The sequence below is a fragment of the Scyliorhinus torazame genome, chromosome 21 (assembly GCF_047496885.1).
Source record: "Scyliorhinus torazame isolate Kashiwa2021f chromosome 21, sScyTor2.1, whole genome shotgun sequence".
Classification (NCBI taxonomy): domain Eukaryota; kingdom Metazoa; phylum Chordata; class Chondrichthyes; order Carcharhiniformes; family Scyliorhinidae; genus Scyliorhinus; species Scyliorhinus torazame.
Window position 1 is genome coordinate 84,639,440 of NC_092727.1, and position 17,192 is coordinate 84,656,631.

At 43.6% G+C, this 17,192-nt stretch overlaps 1 protein-coding gene across 2 annotated transcripts in view; it reads left to right on the forward strand.

Annotated features, from left to right (window-relative positions):
• map3k14a (mitogen-activated protein kinase kinase kinase 14a) overlaps positions 1-14,839 on the forward strand; it is a 72,486-nt gene extending 57,647 nt beyond the window's left edge. For both annotated transcript variants that reach the window (XM_072487002.1, XM_072487003.1), the window contains exons 8-16: positions 546-677; positions 943-1,041; positions 1,652-1,815; positions 3,487-3,646; positions 5,086-5,580; positions 7,594-7,700; positions 8,285-8,435; positions 9,487-9,587; positions 10,220-14,839. In XM_072487002.1, the coding sequence (XP_072343103.1) occupies positions 546-677; positions 943-1,041; positions 1,652-1,815; positions 3,487-3,646; positions 5,086-5,580; positions 7,594-7,700; positions 8,285-8,435; positions 9,487-9,587; positions 10,220-10,384 (1,574 nt within the window). In that variant the 3' untranslated portion in view covers positions 10,385-14,839. The remainder of the gene's footprint in view (positions 1-545; positions 678-942; positions 1,042-1,651; positions 1,816-3,486; positions 3,647-5,085; positions 5,581-7,593; positions 7,701-8,284; positions 8,436-9,486; positions 9,588-10,219) is intronic.
• Positions 14,840-17,192: the final 2,353 nt, after the last annotated feature.

Sequence of the window (17,192 nt, forward strand, 5' to 3'; positions counted from 1 at the left end):
ATTTCCTTCCCTAAAGGACATTAGTGAACCAGATGGGTTTTTACAACAATCAACAATGGTTTCATGGTCATCATTAGACTTTGAACTCCAGATTTTCTTTATTGAATTCAAATTTAACCATCTGCCAGGGATTTGAACCCAGGTCCCCAGAGAATTAGCCTGGATTACTAGTCCAGTTACAATACCAGTATGCCATTGCCTCCCTTTTTATTGTAAATTAGCATTGGTTAGAGATGGTCAAGCTTAAATTTTATAAAACAAGATTTTTGTTATTCTGCCTGGATCTATTCTGTAAATAATAACATCGACAGTCCGGTATATGTGGGCATCTATAACCTGATGAGCCCTTGGGCTCTGTTCACATTTTAGCACAGCTGAATCCAAGGTCAATGGGGACAATCTCAGTCAGCTGGTACATCTCAGTACCTGGATAAAGCAGCAGATGATGGCATTGATTCTGCCATTATATAAGACCCATAATGTCACCAACGTATCGCAAATAAAATTTGTTTCCATATCCATAGCATCTGTCTTGCCCCCTTTAGGTGGATCAGTCGCACAGCTAATAGTGAATAAAGGGCCTTTACCTGAAGCTCTGACTCTGCATTACACGGGACATGTGCTGGAGGCACTGGAACATCTACATTCCCATGGAATTGTGCATGGAGATGTTAAAGGTAAGGTCCAGACTCACCAGTGCTCCATATTCGATTCTCTTCATTACTATTGGTCCATCAGGAGGTATATTTTTGATGAGTCAGTGAATTTGTAAACTGGCCAATATCATCATAAAATTAACTTTATTACTGTAATCCCTTTGATGTATTTGTATATTTTAAAAGCAGAAGTAAGATTTACTTTTAGCCGTGGCAATGCAGGTTACATGCTGACTGTAAAAGTTTCTACCCAATATTGACCATCTCTATGTTATATGTTTCTTAGCGGACAATGTGCTGATATCACAGCGAGGCTTGGAGGTTTATCTCTGTGACTTCGGACATTCCACACAATTAACATCAGCAGAAACGAGCAGCTCACAAGGTAAGAGTTAACTATACATCTATGCTGAGAACATTGGGATCAAACCTTTACAAAAAACCTAGCTCGGAAAAGACATGAGGGGATATAGGAGAGAAACTGGAGGAAGATGGGGTCGGATTGGGGTTAAACTCAGTCTTAGCATTTTCTCGTGAGCTACAGACTTGGTAACCATGTGCTCATTTGTTAACTGATTGCAGCTGGTGGGCTGAAGGTGGGACAGCCTGGAGCGGAATGTCTTCGGAGAGGCAGGCTTCAGGGGAAATGGTTCTGCAAAGGGAGCCATTGTTGGTTTATGAATAACATGGCTGCATTATGTGGAGGGGTTATTGTTAGAGGTGCACTCCTTCCGAAATTCATACCGCACCTTTAGGTAGATCCTGTTTAGCGAAGGCTCTGACCAAGGCTTAGCTGAAAGCAGCAATGTACCCCTATCAGCAAAGAACTTGATTAAGTCAGTTGGAATTATATCTATATTATTCTAGGTGAGGTAGGCAACCAATATTTCCCTCTGTACTGACTGGGGCACTGCCGACTTTTATGTTTATCCAGCATGTTTCCAAAGCAATTGTTATCAAATAAAATGTGTTTTATTTCCACCTCCCCCTTCTAGGCAGTCAATGCCTGGGTACAGTGACGCACATGGCACCAGAGGTTATTGCAGGCACAGAATTTGGTGTTAATGCAGATAGCTGGAGTGTTGCTTGTATGATGCTGCACATGTTAACTGGCCGGCATCCCTGGAAAAATATACCAATGAATCAGCTGCTCCTTAAGGTGAGTTCAAAAGTGTGCAGTAGTAATGTTATACCTTTTCAGTGACTTCACTTTGATCGGGCATCTGTGCATGGCCTTCATGAAAGTTTGATCTGCGAAAAGGGTTGAGACCCCAGACCTTTGCGGAGAAATGCTAAGAGAAGACCCATTTTTCTTTCAACACCAGACTGACTAAAATCCAACACAAACTGAGCCATTATTCATTGTACGACAGCAGTCAGATGAAAGATCATGCAGGACCACCAAACTCCCAAAGTTGAAACTTGATTAATGCCATGGGGCCATGGAAAACAGGGATTCACACCATGTGGGTGTTTCCATCAAACAATAGTCTGAACAACAAAACGTCGAGCGGAGCAAGGATTGAGAGGATGGGGGATAATGTTTATGGAGGGGAGCTTTCCGAGTATGATGGCGCTGGAAGAGAAGTTTGGGTTGGCGAGAGGAAACAAATTCAGGTATCTGCAGGTGCGGGACTTCCTACGTAAACAGGTGTCAACCTTCCCGCTCCTACCGCTAAGGGGGATTCCGGACAGGGTAGTTTCCAGAGGGTGGGTAGGAGAAGGGAGCGTTTTGGATATTTACAAGGAACTTATGGGGTCAGAGGAGACGCAGACCGAGAAGCGCAAGTGGGAAGAAAAGCTGGGAGGAGAGATAGAGGATGGTCTATGGGCGGATGCGTTGAGTAGAGTCAACGCGTCCGCAACATGTGCCAGGCTCAGCCAGATACAATTTAAGGTCGTTCACCGGGCTCACATGACAGTGGCCCAGATGAGCAGATTCTTTGGGGTGGAAGACAGGTGTGCAAAATGTGCGGGAGGACCAGCGGACCATGTCCACATGTTCTGGGCATGTCCGAAGCTTAGGGGATTTTGGCAGGGGTTTGCAGATGTCATGTCCATGGTGTTAAAAACAAGGGTGGCGCTGAGTCCAGAGGTAGCGATTTTCAGGGTGTCGGAAGACCCGGGAATCCAAGAGGAGAAAGAGGCAGACGTTCTGGCCTTTGCTTCCCTGGTAGCCCGGAGTCGGATACTATTAGCTTGGAGGGACTCAAAGCCCCCGAAGTCAGAGACCTGGCTATCGGACATGGCTAGCTTTCTCTGTTTGGAGAAAATCAAGTTCGCCTTGAGAGGGTCACTGTTAGGGTCCGCACGAAGGTGGCAACCGTTGGTCGACTTCTTCGCGGAACATTAATCGTCAGTAGCAGGGGGAGGGGTTAGTTTAACTTAGAGTAGGGGGTTAATAAAGGTGGGACCTGTAAGGGAGGGAGACGGCTTTTGCACTATGTTTATAGTTTCATGTACATTGTTTGTTGTGGTGTTGTTATAATACCAAAAAATACCTCAATAAAATTGTTCATTAAAAAAAAGACGTCGCGCGACAATAGGGGTGAAGGGTTACGGGGGAATAAATGGATTGACAGTAAGATCAACCATGATCTTATTAAATGGCAGAGCAGGCTCGAAGGGCTGAATGGACTACTCCTGCCCTAGTTCGCATGTTTGTTTGTAATAGATCTTCCGAGATTTGGTCATCCTCTGAGGAACCTAACTTTTGTCACTTTAAATAATTTTGTTCATTGTAATTATATAATTGCATTCGAGGCCATTGCTTCACAGGTAATAGTGTGATTATACATTGTCATTGACGTCCTGGTCTCTCTCCCAACAGATTGTGACACAAGATCCACCAGTGGATGAGATCCCGCCCACATGCAGTACACACACAGCTAATGTGATCAGGGCTGGTTTGGTCAAAGATCCAAAAAACAGAGTTACTGTATCTGAACTTCGTGCAGAGGTGAACAGAGCGTTAGCTATACTGCGACAACGTAAGTAGAGTGAGGCTTATTGAATGCCTCCTTTATTATGACTAAATATGCTTGTGTCCAACTAAGTTAGGCTGAGAATGAGGGACATTGTTAATGAAGTGCAGAGGGAGTTTCACCTCTGCCTCGTACTCAAACACTAATCTCTGTCGTCGTGATAAGAATGAAAAAATACGAGACATTTCATGAGAATCATAAGAATAGGCCATTTGGCCCATTGAGCCAGTTCCACCATTCAACAAGATCACGATTGATTTGAATGTGGTCATTACTCCACTTTCCTGCCTGCCACCTGTAACCTGTGACTCCCTCATAGCTTGAAAATCAGTTCTCCCCAGCCTTGAATGCATACAATGACCTGGCCTCAAGAGCTCTCTGTGAAAGCGATTTCCAACGACTAGCAACCCTCAGAGAGAAGACATTTCTCCTCAACTCTATCCTAAATTAGCACCTTTTATATCAGAACTGTGCCCCTCCACTGTTATTGATAAATATTTCCTCCTTTAAAGTGAGGGCACTGTAAGGCTCACTTTGCCTCAGTAGTGCAATAATTCATCTCCAACCTTCAATAATGCAAATGCTTGCACTATTTTTGTAAGCATCTTCCATCTCCTCACCAGTTGACGAAAGCATCATTGGAGTCTTCTGGTGGCCAGTGAACAGATGAAATTCATCAGCCAGATAACTCAAAAGGAGGATTTTTTTTGCAGTACAAATAGGCAGCCCACAGCTAATATTCTCCCAATTACATATGAATTTTAAATGAAGGAGTTTCAGTAAACCTATCTGTGAAATGCTTTCATTGAAACTTCCTGTCACATTGTTAAATGAAACAATGCAGCATCAAGGCTTGGATTTATGGATATTGACTAGCCACCGTCACACCCAGACTTTGAGCTTTTCCCCCCTAATCCAGACCCACACCATTTAAGGATAGTTACTCAGTGAAGGTTAAACACAGTCCCCTCGAAAGAGAGGGAAATCTAATGGTGATTCAGTCCATGAAACTTTCATATGTCACCTGGTCATATGGAGAGATACCCTTTTCATTGTCGCATCAATAAAAAGGTGGGATCAACAGGGTTAATCTAAAGCTGTGTGGAATGTGTAGTGTCCTAGTTAAGTCAGAAGTCTTACAACACCAGGTTAAAGCCCAACAGGTTTGTTTCAAACACTAGCTTTCGGAGCACTGCTCCTTCCTCAGGTGAGTGAAGAGGTCTTCATTCACCTGAGGAAGGAGCAGTGCTCTGAAAGCTAGTGTTTGAAACAAACCTGTTTGACTTTAACCTGGTGTTGTAAGACTTCTTACTGTGCTCACCCCAGTCCAACACCGGCATCTCCACATCATGTCCTAGTTAAGGCAGGGGCACTGGGACTGCAAGTGTGTAATATATGCTTGTTTTGCAAACTTTGGTATTCAATTTCCTTCATGTGTATTGCAGGAGCAATGATTGGTTCTCAGCCTAATCGTGTTCAGAAAATGACTTGTGCTGCTAAGTCAGATGATGGCAACAGTAACGGTCCAGTGACCCCTCTGTCGACGGATCAGAATGCTGGACACTGCACCACGAAAGGCCAGCCTTCTTCTGGATCGGAGCCAGTGCCAGCTGCCATGGAGTCAGCCAGACACAGGTTCCATTACCTGAAGGGAGGTCAACTCAATGTGGACAATATGGGCCCAGTGGAAACGTTGACCAAGAAAAGTTCTTCACAAGTATGCCGCAGAAGGCCGCGCTCAAAAAACCTCATTAGGCTGGCTTGTAACTTTAGTCGACTGCTTCTGCAAGATGAGGAGATTCAATTCCCTGATGAAGTGGCCGAGCCCTTGAGTAATGTGGAAGACCTATCCACTCCTTCACCACTATTATCATTGCCTACACTCCAAAACAGTGAGACAGACAAGAAACCCTTGGAGGAATATTGGAAACTGCAGAAAGGTAACATGTACTGCTTTCTGCCTTCTGAAATAATGAATAATGTTTCTTTTCTCGAGATCCCCAAGTATTGAAATGTTTTTGGACTGACTAAAATGATAAATTCTTTGACGTTTTCCATTGTATGTGACAAGATCTGTCATTTTAAGTGTACAGTATGAGTAAAACTCCTTTTGGAATATTTCTGTCAGAATTCATCATAAGGAGGTTAAATCCTGGTGGACAGTACCCACAGTAAGAATACTCAGCTTGGCGAGCAAGCTGTTTGCTGTTTCACTAGTGCTGCCCAGGAAGGGGGGCCCCCGGTCTCCATTCATGTTTCCCCTCAAGTTCAATTCCTCACCTTAGTTGCCAGAAAAGATGCAGAACAAAGCCTAGAAACTTTGAGCAGCAGCATCAGGAAACTTGCAGTGCACTGCCTAGTGCCAAGTCACAGAGTATCACTGGCAGAAAAACCTGTGGGTTGGTCACCTGCCAGCCTGGAGGAAAATGGTCTGAGAACAACAGTAACTACATTTCTTCAAAAGTATTTGATTGGCCACCAAATGCTTTGGTGAAAGATGTGATGTGGAGATGCCGGCGTTGGACTGAGGTGAGCACAGTAAGAAGACTTACAACACCAGGTTAAAGTCCAACAGGTTTGTTTCAAACACTAGCTTTCGGAGCACTTTTGGACTTCTGACTTAACTAGGACACTACACACCTCTTTAACCCAGGGTTACCCCTATCTTTGGATTCTGGCTTGAGACAATTCACACTTCTTCAACCTGGGGTTACCCCTATCTCTGGATCTGTAAAGACTTAATTACCTGCAAATGCTCGCATTCAAAGCATTGTCTTGCATCTTTGACTTTGTCTATATATATGTTTCTGGACAATACCTCTTCATTCACCTGAGGAAGGAGCAGTGCTCCTAACGCTCGTGTTTGAAACAAACCTTTTGGATTTTAACCTGGTGTTGTAAAACGTCTTGGTGAAAGATGCAATGGGCGCGATTTAATGGGACAGAAACAGAATCCCCTTTTGGGAGCTTGCAGCATCGAGAACCACACCACTACTTTGCCGTTTTTTTTGGCCTCGGCGAGGAAAACTCCGCAGAGGCCGCACTTGCATCATTTCCTGCACTGGCGAGCTTAACTCGCAATACAAGCAGAGTACACGCTGATTGGGGCGCCATTTTAAAATGCCGACCCCATCTTTCGACAACCCCCCCCCCCCCACTTCGCATCCCCACAATGGCATCCGAATCTCTCCACTGCACCCAATTCATCTCTTATGTGGTGCTCGAGCCCCACCATTTAGGGACAAAGCACTGAGCCAAATCCCTGGCACGAACAACCTGGCACCCAGGCATCTTGGCACTGCCAGCCTGGCAGTGGCAGGGTGCCTGGGTGCCAGTGGGAGTGCGAGAGTAGCTCCCTACCCAGAATCCAGTGGTCTCTAATGGCCTTGGAGATCCGTCTTGTGCTGTTAGCCCAGGTCCACATTTATGGAAACTAGTGCTAAACAACGCCATGGTGAGGTCACCCATCCAAGGCTGTTAGTTCTGGGAGTATCTGGCATAGATATATTTAAATGAGTCTAATGGCTCATTTAAATAAGTTAATCTCGATCTCGCCCAGCAAGAGCAAGATCCAGATTGCGAAGTCTCACGAGATTTCATTAAATTTCATGTGGCATTTCAAACGTTGCGAATCACACAAGAGGCCTCTCGTGAGATTCAATGTCCTCATCACATCACCAAGTCGGACGCGATGAGGCCATTAAATCGCACCCTATATAAATGCAAGTCTTTTACTTTAATGTGTTAAGAGTATAGGAGACCGTAGAATTGTTGCTTAATTGCAAGTATACTATTTTATATCAACATTTTCTTATTTGGAAGCAATCATTATCCAGTGTTGGTGTTGTCACTGTTGCTGTGATCTGTTTTGCCTGAATGTCGCTTGCAGTTGAAAGTGATTTTGTGTCTTGACTATATTTTTTCTCATAATCTTGTTTAATTTGACATTTCAGAATTTCTACTCTACAACTTATCTCACGTGTTCCCAGAAAAATTTGAGGACCACATTTTAGATGTGTTAAGCAGCGATGCATACAGTATAATGGAAGACTATGACAAGGTATGACTGGTCCATTGCTATATTGCTAAAATTTTTGGCAAGAACAAATGCCAGAGAACTGGAAACAATATGTAAATCAGTGTAATTTTAAAAAAATGATTAATCTCGCATGATATTACACAGGAGGATGTCAAGATCAGGGAGAAAGTTTCACCTAATCTGCCCAGTGGGAAATTGATTGGAGCAGATTGGCCGCCTAATATAAAGTAAAACAGCCAACCAATCCAAGCCCACCAGTTTCCTATAGGGCAGTGATGTATGTAACAGTGGAAGGTGCTACCTACAAAATCTCACCAGTCGACATGACTTGTGCCTGACACTTCTTTGCTAAGCAATTATTAAGTGTTGCAGTCTCCAATTCCAGCTCTCTGTAGCTTATTTAGGTGCAAGGAGGAGAGCTTTTGAAAGGTTGATACTAAAGGATTTTGTTTCTCCAATAGCTATCTATCAAGACAACTATAGTTGGCTGGGTAGCCCACAACAAAGAGGTTTTTGTTAACTTCTAATGTTACAGAGTTTTTTCACACCAACAAATCACAGTGCTGCATCTGACATTTAACCTGGAATGTACTGTCTTTTTCCAGGGTTCCCAGAAAGCAATGCCCAGCCTGAGTGGTAACTACAGTTCTGGAATTCACTCAATGTCATGGAACAGTCAGACTGATGGACTTAGTGCCAGCTGTAGCCTCAATCAGCGACTGGATCACCAACAGGACATGCCAAGCCTCTTCAATGGTAAAATAAACGCTCAGTAAGAACTCCCAATTGAAAACAGTATCGACAACAGGGGGCAGGGGCTACTACAGTATTGTCAAGCTGTAACTTGAATTAATGTTTGGATGATGTAAATTGTGAGCTGATCACTATTATCTGAACCTTGAGGGAAGCAAAGTTGAGACGACCTCATCAAGACACAGGAGGTGAAATTAGTCTTGGGCAGAAGTGCAAAATAGTGAATCGCAAACCAGCTAGCTCTTTTACATCCGGTCTGATTTTTTCCACTCTTGGCTGCAATTGAAAAAACAATTATTGAAATGTAAAATGGTAGCTGGCTTGCTATTACAGTTTACACTATTGCCCAAACCAATTTCGCCTCCATAAAGTATGAAATAAAATACATAGGTGAACCTAGGATATCATAATAATTCAGGCAAATAGAATTAAAAAAGCAGAGATTTAAATGAGTGAAAATAATTTAAAACTATTCTCAGTAAAATGTCGAATGATAAATATTTGTAATAACCTTGACTTTGTCCAAAATCCATACACTCACTTATATTGGATATTAATATACAGAACAATTGAATATTCTCTATCAATCAGCAAAATAAACTCTGATAACATTACTTACATTATTTGAAATGATTCTTGCAAGCTCACACTCGACTTGATTATAGTTTGCTAAGACACCAGAAATAGAGGGTGCCATCTAACCAAATTGCAATAGGGTCCCATAACTAGCAAGTTTAGCTGGATGTTTACCGGCGTTTGCAGTGCCAAGAAACACCATGCTATCTATTGGAACTTTGTTCCACTCGCCGGAATGCCTCAGTGCAGGAAGAGATCGGGCATTCCATCTTACATGGGCAGGGCACCCCCGGGTCTGATCCCCTCATGGGAAAAATGCCAGCCTGGCACCCTGGCAGTGCCACCTGGGCAGTCCCAGGCTGGCACCCAGGTGGCACTGCCAGCTGATATGTGCCGCATTCGGGCGAAACGCGGCAGGTACATCGTACCCGGAGTTCCAGTGTTTTTTCTGACTAAATGCAAAGTATTTCTATTTTAGGGGTTGAGGCTCGAATTCACACATTCAGTGGAGAGTGTTTGATTGTACATGATGTGCGAAGGGCTACGGTTGGCCAGGTGGCTACAGGGATCAGCAATCTGGTAAGTGTTCTTCATTTTCTGAAAGGAGAGTGCACACTGCTTACACTGCCTATAACTGGTGCTCCCTGGAATTTAGATGGTTAATGGCTGACTGCATTAAAGTTTTCAAATCCGGAGGGGGAGCTCATGAAGGGAGATTGCGAGGAACTATTTCTGCTGGTTGGGAGTCTTCAGTCTAGCCTAAACATTCAAGCTAGATCTTTGAGAAATGAAATTAGGAAACCGATATATATATATGCAAAGGCGGGTAGAGGTTTCAGACTCAAATGGCAGTTGATGCAAAAATAATCATCAGCTTTGAAACTGAGAGATACATTTTTGTTAACCAAATTTATTAATGGTATAGGAAAAATGCAGGTCGATGTTATTTTGCATATCAGCTCTAATTTCACTGAATGGTGGTGTAACAGACTAAAGGGACGAAATAGCTTAGTCCTTATCCGAAGTATATAAGACTTCATTCTAAAAATCTGGATTTTATTTCCTGTTTAGACATTTAAATAATTTTACCAAGCTGTCATTTTAAGTCTTATGTACATAGGAAAAGGAGTGAGCTATTTAATATCTAAGATCTGAAAGTCTCTGGATTGCAGATTGCAAGCACTAATGTCTGACTCGTTCTTTATTCGCAGATACAGATGCCTAGTTTCTCTCTGGTGAAACAAAATGGACATCCTATTTCTCCTGACTTTGAAATCCCAGAGTCTGGAATTGACCTGAGGTGCACGCGAGCTTCCAACTACAGCAATTCCTGGACCTGGAGGGTTAAGGATGGAAACCTTAATTTCAAATACTAAACTATTTTCTGTGCCTCTCCTCTGTATGCTGTGATTCAACCTTTCATTTCAGGCTCAGATTTTCTCAACTCATTTGGATAACCAAAATCACATTGATAGTCCAAACCACAAGTCCGGTCCACTTTCTTAGTTCAAACTTGTTGTTAAGTTGACTTATCTGGTTATTTTTAAGTGCAAAATTCCCAACATATTGTGTCAATTGCGGTGCCTAAATTTGGATTATTAGTGAATTAAAATTTGCAAGAATATAACTTCTAATTATCGACAAACAGTAAAATTACTAGGCAACTCCGACCATTTTAATTGTTTGCAAGTACAGCACCTCCCTGTTTATAACTGCATGATGCCAACACTGTTAAATATTGCAAACTAAATAACTTAATTGGAATCTCTCCCACATAATTAGGGAATTAAAACTGTTGAGAGCCTGCTATTGTCAGACAAATAACCATATTCCGCTGAGCACTTTGGGGTTGAATTTCTGCAGAGTTCTCCTTCTACACAAAGCTTTGATATAGTGCTTAGGGAGAGCTGGTAACCAAGAAACAGACCTTTAAGGTAACTGGCATACGAACCAAAGTGGAGATGGGGAGAATTATTTTAGCAAGTCATAACCTGGAATGTCCTTTCTTCCTAAAAGACCACTGAAAGGAGATTCAGTAGTGACTTTTAAAGAGGAATTGGATGAAATCTTGAAGGGAAGAAGGTTTGCGCAGCTGTGAGACTAATTGGTAAACAAGACAATGGCACAAATCGGCACCTCTTCTGTTGTAAGATTCTCCCTTCATCTGTTGGTGACAACAGAAATACTGAAAAAGCTTCATAGAACATTCATGTAATTTCTCCAGGATTCCTGTAAATCTACTATTATTTTGAGAGAATCCATGGAAATCCAAGCCCAGGATTTGCAAGTAAAAATAAGTGGCATTAAGTTGTTATTTCAGAGCCTCTTCACATCTATAGCTAGCCACAACAAACAAACACACAAACATGAAACAACAATGTATAATATAAGGCTCAGGTACAATGGTGAAATCCTTTAACAAAGCAAATGGAGAACTAACCTTCAGAAACCAGACTGCACAGTTGCGCTTATGTGATGCTTGGCATCAGTCACCTTTGGTTTAGATTTCATCATTCAGTTACTTCAAGACCAACCAATGCACCCAGGCACATGACCTTTTGAAGCCGGTATCACCCCTATAATCAGTTTGTGCAAATGAGTTTCAGAGGAGATCTGAGCCAATGCTTTTTTTCTGTTGCTGCTTCAATAATATATTTTTTAATAACTTCCAGTTATGTTTTAGTATTGTGTTGTAGGTTTTGAATGTAACATAGGACAATGTTTCTTTCAATTAGTGTCTCCTTTGTTATCCGAGAGAAACAGAATTAACTTCAGCTGATTCAAAAATATAAGCAGATAGAAGGCGATATTACACTGGACTTTTGAGAAAAGCTGAGAATATTGGCTCTATGGCCTTTTTGTTTGCCACCGATACTGCCATCAACCATGACAGGTAATGGCTCGGTTGCCTGTTGACATTTCTTTCTCCCCCCTCCGGTTGACACTGCTTAAGCTGTTCACAACGCAATGTTCAGCAGGGATGTACCAGATAGTGCAGGCCGTGGAGGCTGAAGAGCAAAACTGTTGGCCACCACACGGAGTCTGTCATCCCGTCAAATGTGGCAAGGGGTGAGATAGTCCACCTCGTGTGGGGTCATGGTGATGCACTCTTTCCCCATTTAAAAAAAACATTACTTTGTGTCAACTGTGGTACAAGGTGGTGACGATGTCATGGGAATCTGCATCCTGACCACCTGCCCTTCCAAGAGGCAGAGCTTTAGGAAACGAGAAGCAGCCGTGGAATGGGAAGAGGGAAGTAGAAACTAAAAGGTCTGTCCTTTGAGAAGAATTAACTAACAGGCAACATTATTGTGTTTATTTGAGTTCTGTGAAAGAACTAATGTATTCGAGATTCAAGACAGTGGATCACAGAGGACTGAAGTAGAGCTTTGGTAAATTGAAGGAGAATCACAAAAGATCCTTCCTATACATGTCCAGCATCGTGAATATGACCAGCTCTTTGTTACTGGTCAGTTTTAAAGTGATTTTTGTTGCTGGGAAGTTCTGAAGTGATTTGCCCAAATTCATTTTAGGTATCCTCAGATCTATCTGGATATATTTAATAAGAAATAAATGCCGTGATATACTTCTGCATGTTAATATAGGATAAAATATTGTTATGAGTTCACCGTGATCTGTGTGGAGACACTGCAGGATGTTTTCTATTTCCTGATATTTGTGTCAATTCTGAGATTTGTGTGTAACTTTTGCATCACTTGCTTCATTTTACAAAGTGGAATTGTGAAATTGCACCAGGGCTGGGCATCGGGACTTGAAAGAACGTCTCCAGTTTTACTAGCCAGCCAGCCATCTTCATTCTGCGAGACAGCTGAATATTCTTGGGTGCCTTTGTCTGCCATATGTGAGAGAGGGCAATGTATCAGTTTTGGGGTGACCTCACAGGTCTGGGATACGTCTCCGGGTTGTAGCGAAATTGAGGCATTGGCACTTTCTGTTTAAAATGAGAACGTATTGTTTGTGGAGCCATTGAATGGAACGTCTTCAGCAGATTTGAACAGTGGTGATGGCCCATGTGTATGCCTCAAACAAAACTGGTGGCCCACAATTAAAGTGCAGGTCGACAGTGGTCTCATCAGTACAAACTACCATATATTCCATTAGCAGTGGAAAAAAATAGTACTCTTTCCCTCAACAGGGTTTGAGCTGTCAATCGGATATATGAGAATTTTTTTCCTATAATATTTTTAAATATAGATATATATATATATATAAATTTATTTTTTTAAATTGTATTTCTTGAATGGAAAATATCACTTTAATGTTATAATATTAATGTAGCTATTAATCTGAAACGGGGGCTTTGCTGTCCTGAAGAAGCTTAAGGAAACTTAAACTGATGGTCGCATATTTTGTGGAACGCGCAGACTCCACAGCCCTTTTAAAAATGGCCGGCAGGATACTGATGTTGAAGTCCCACCCCATATCTGACAGCCCCACTTTCTGTGGTGTGCATTAGTTGGATTCATAGGGATTGGCTCGATATGTGGCAATGGATTGCCTTTAGGTTTAAATTGAAATTGTCTATTGTGACCTGATAGGGTGGGATAAGTGTAACTTACGATAAAGGAGAATTCAAACTTTTTGAATTCATAATGAACCTTTACTGACTTTACCAGCAATTAATACGCAACTTAATGTAGTCAAAGATATTTTGTTTCCAATATTTTTCAGCGTTTTAATATCTTTCTTTACAGAATGGGTTTTATGGGTTTCCCGTACCAGCCTCCCCGAACAGGTGCCGGAATGTGGCGACTAGGGGCTTTTCACAGTAACTTCATTGAAGCCTACTTGTGACAATAAGCGATTTTCATTTCATTTCATTTCATGCTCTGGTAAAAATTGCCCGGAAGGGTGTTGGAAGTAGATTCAATGGGCGAGGTTTATCCGGTCTCATCACAGTGAGTTTCCTCATGACGGATGTGACGAGCCATTTTAAAATCTCCATTGACTTCAGCATGACAGGCCGATCCTACTGGCAAGAGTGGCTGGAAAATCCCAGCCAATAACTTTTTTGAAAGGGAGTTGAGTAAAAACATAATGAATAAAGATTATGAAGGAAGGACAGGGGAGTGGGGTTAATTAGACAGCTTCTTTGACATGCCAGCATTGGCACTATGGGCCGATTGACCTTCTGTGTGGTGGCTCTAAAATATGCTACGGAAAAAGATAGTGGGCGGGATTTTCCACGCAATCCACCACGTGTTTCGCCGCGGCCGGATGGCCGGAGAGTTCCAGCCAGTGTTTAGCTAAAATACTTTAATACGTAATGTTCAAAGTTTGTCACTTACTATTGCTCCCACTGCTGATGACAAACTTTAATCATCAATACTTTTGCTTGTTGGCATACAGCTTAAAAGACTTACTTTGCAAAGTGTATTTGGAAGGACAGTTTGCACTATTGGGCCTTTTTAATTTCTGGATTAGAAGTATAGCTTGAGAGATTCTGATTCCATTTCTTATATTTTAATAAAATGCTGGTGATGATGCTCTAGACTCTATAATCTGGTTATGCACACTAGTGCTGGTGCCACATTTCAAGTCCTGTGCCCTTTATGTTTTATTGAATGTGTTTTACAATGATTATGCTACTGACAGGTGAATGTAACCTTTATTTGGATGATTGTTGCTACAATAGCTTAAGCGATTTGTACTTTTATCGAATGGAAATTTGTGAAAAGCTTATTTCATTTGCCTAAGCAAATGATATTTTTTTTAACTAAGTTTACTTTGAAATGTTATGCTTCTCTGAAATATCAACTCGCACAATAAAATTACCCAAAGTAAAATAATAAAGCATTTCTGAAGCTGTACTTTTGTTTGTTTTTTGGGTTTATTTCTCATATGACTGTTTTTAAAAAAATATATATTTATTAAGATTTTTTGACAACACAATTTTTTCCCCTTACAAACAATACCCCCACTCCCCCGTAACAAAATAACACAAAATCGCATTGAGCAAGATATATACACGGCAAAATGGTATATTTACATAGCTTTATACAATGGCTCTCGCCCGCACGTGCCAGTTTCCCCCACCCTCCATGTTATCTCCCGCTCATCCATCCCCTCAAACAGTCTCTCGTTCACCACCCCCCCCAGGGTTGCTGCTGCTGCTGACTGGCCTTCCTCTAACGCTCCGCGAGGTAGTCTAGGAACGGTTGCCACTGCCTGTAGAACCCCTGCGCAGACCCTCTCAAGGCAAACTTAACCCTCTCCAGCGTAATGAACCCGGCCATGTTGTTTATCCAGGCCTCCAGGCTAGGGGGCTTCGCCTCCTTCCACAATAACAAAATCCTTTGCCGGGCTACTAGGGGCGCAAAGGCCAGAATTCCGGCCTCTTTCGCCTCCTGCACTCCCGGCTCATCCACTACTCCGAATATTGCTAGCCCCCAGCTTGTCTTGACCCGGACTTTCACCACCTGAGATATTGCTCCCGCCACTCCACTCCAGAACACCTCCAGTGCCGGGCAAGACCAAAACAGATGGACATGGTTCGCCGGGCTCCCTGACACCTTCCACATCTGTCCTCTACCCCAAAGAACCTACTCAACCTCGCCCCCGTCAAGTGCGCCCTGTGAACCACCTTAAATTGTATCAGGCTGAGCTTGGCACACGAGGAGGAGGAATTAACCCTACCTAGGGCATCAGCCCACAAACCTTCCTCGATCTCCTCCCCCAGTTCCTCCTCCCATTTACCCTTCAACTCTTCTGCCAGTGCTTCTTTCATCTCTTGGTGTATTGCCGAAACCTTGCCCTCCCCGACCCATACACCCGAGATCACCCTGTCTTGAATTTCTTGTGCCAGGAGCAATGGGAATTCCCTGACCTGTCGCCTCACAAAAGCCCTCACCTGCATATATCTAAATGCATTTCCCGGGGGTAACTCAAACTTCTCCTCCAGTGCCCCTAGGCTCACAAATGTCCCATCAATGAACAGGTCCCCCATTCTTCTAATCCCCGCCCGATGCCAGCCCTGGAACGCCCCATCCATCTTCCCCGGGACAAACCGGTGGTTACTCCTGATCGGGGACCACACCGAGGCTCCCACTGCACCCCTGTGCCATCTCCATTGGCCCCAGATCCTTAACGTTGCCGCCACCACCGGGCTCGTGGTATACTTTGATGGCGAGAACGGCAGCAGTGCCGTCACCAACGCCCCCAAGCTCGTTCCTTTACAGGACGCCATCTCCCTCCATAACCCACTTGCGGATCATCGCCACATTTGCTGCCCAGTAGTAGCCCCCTAGGTTTGGCAGCGCCAACCCTCCTCGGTCCCTACTGCGTTCCAGGAACCCTCTCCTTACCCTCGGGGTCTTATTCGCCCACACAAACCCCATAATACTCCTACTTACTCTGTTAAAAAAGCCCTTGGTGATCACGATGGGAAGGCACTGAAACACAAACAAAAACCTCGGAAGGACCACCATTTTGACCGACTGCACTCTACCCGCCAACAAAAGCGGCAACATGTCCCATCTTTTGAAGTCCATTTGGTCCACCAACCTCGTCAGATTCAATTTGTGTAGGGCCCCCCAACTCCTAGCTATCTGGATCCCCAGATACCGAAAACTCCCCGTCGCCCTCCTCAGCGGTAGGTCTCCTATCCCTCTTTCTTGGTCCCCTGCCTGTAATACAAAAAGCTCACTCTTCCCTACATTGAGCTTATAGCCCGAGAACTCCCCAAGCTCCCTCAGAGTCTGCATGACCTCCACCATCCCCTCCATTGGATCCGCCACGTACAACAGCAGATCATCCGCGTTTAGCGACACCCGATGCTCTTCTCCCCCGCGGACCACCCCCCTCCATTTATTAGACTCCCTCCGTGCTATGGCCAAGGGTTCAATCGCCAATGCAAACAACAGGGGGCACCCCTGCCTCGTTCCTCGGTACAGCCGAAAGTACTCCGACCTCCACAGGTTCGTCACCACACTCGCCTCCGGGGCACTGTAAAGGAGCTTAACCCAGCTAATAAACCCTCCGCCGAACCCAAACCTACGCAACACCTCCCAGAGGTACTCCCACTCTATTCGGTCAAAGGCCTTTTCCGCGTCCATAGCTGCCACTATCTCCGCCTCTCCCTCCTCCGTCGTCATCATTATCACGTTTAAGAGCCGCCGCACGTTAATGTTTAATTGCCTGCCCTTTACGAATCCCGTCTGGTCC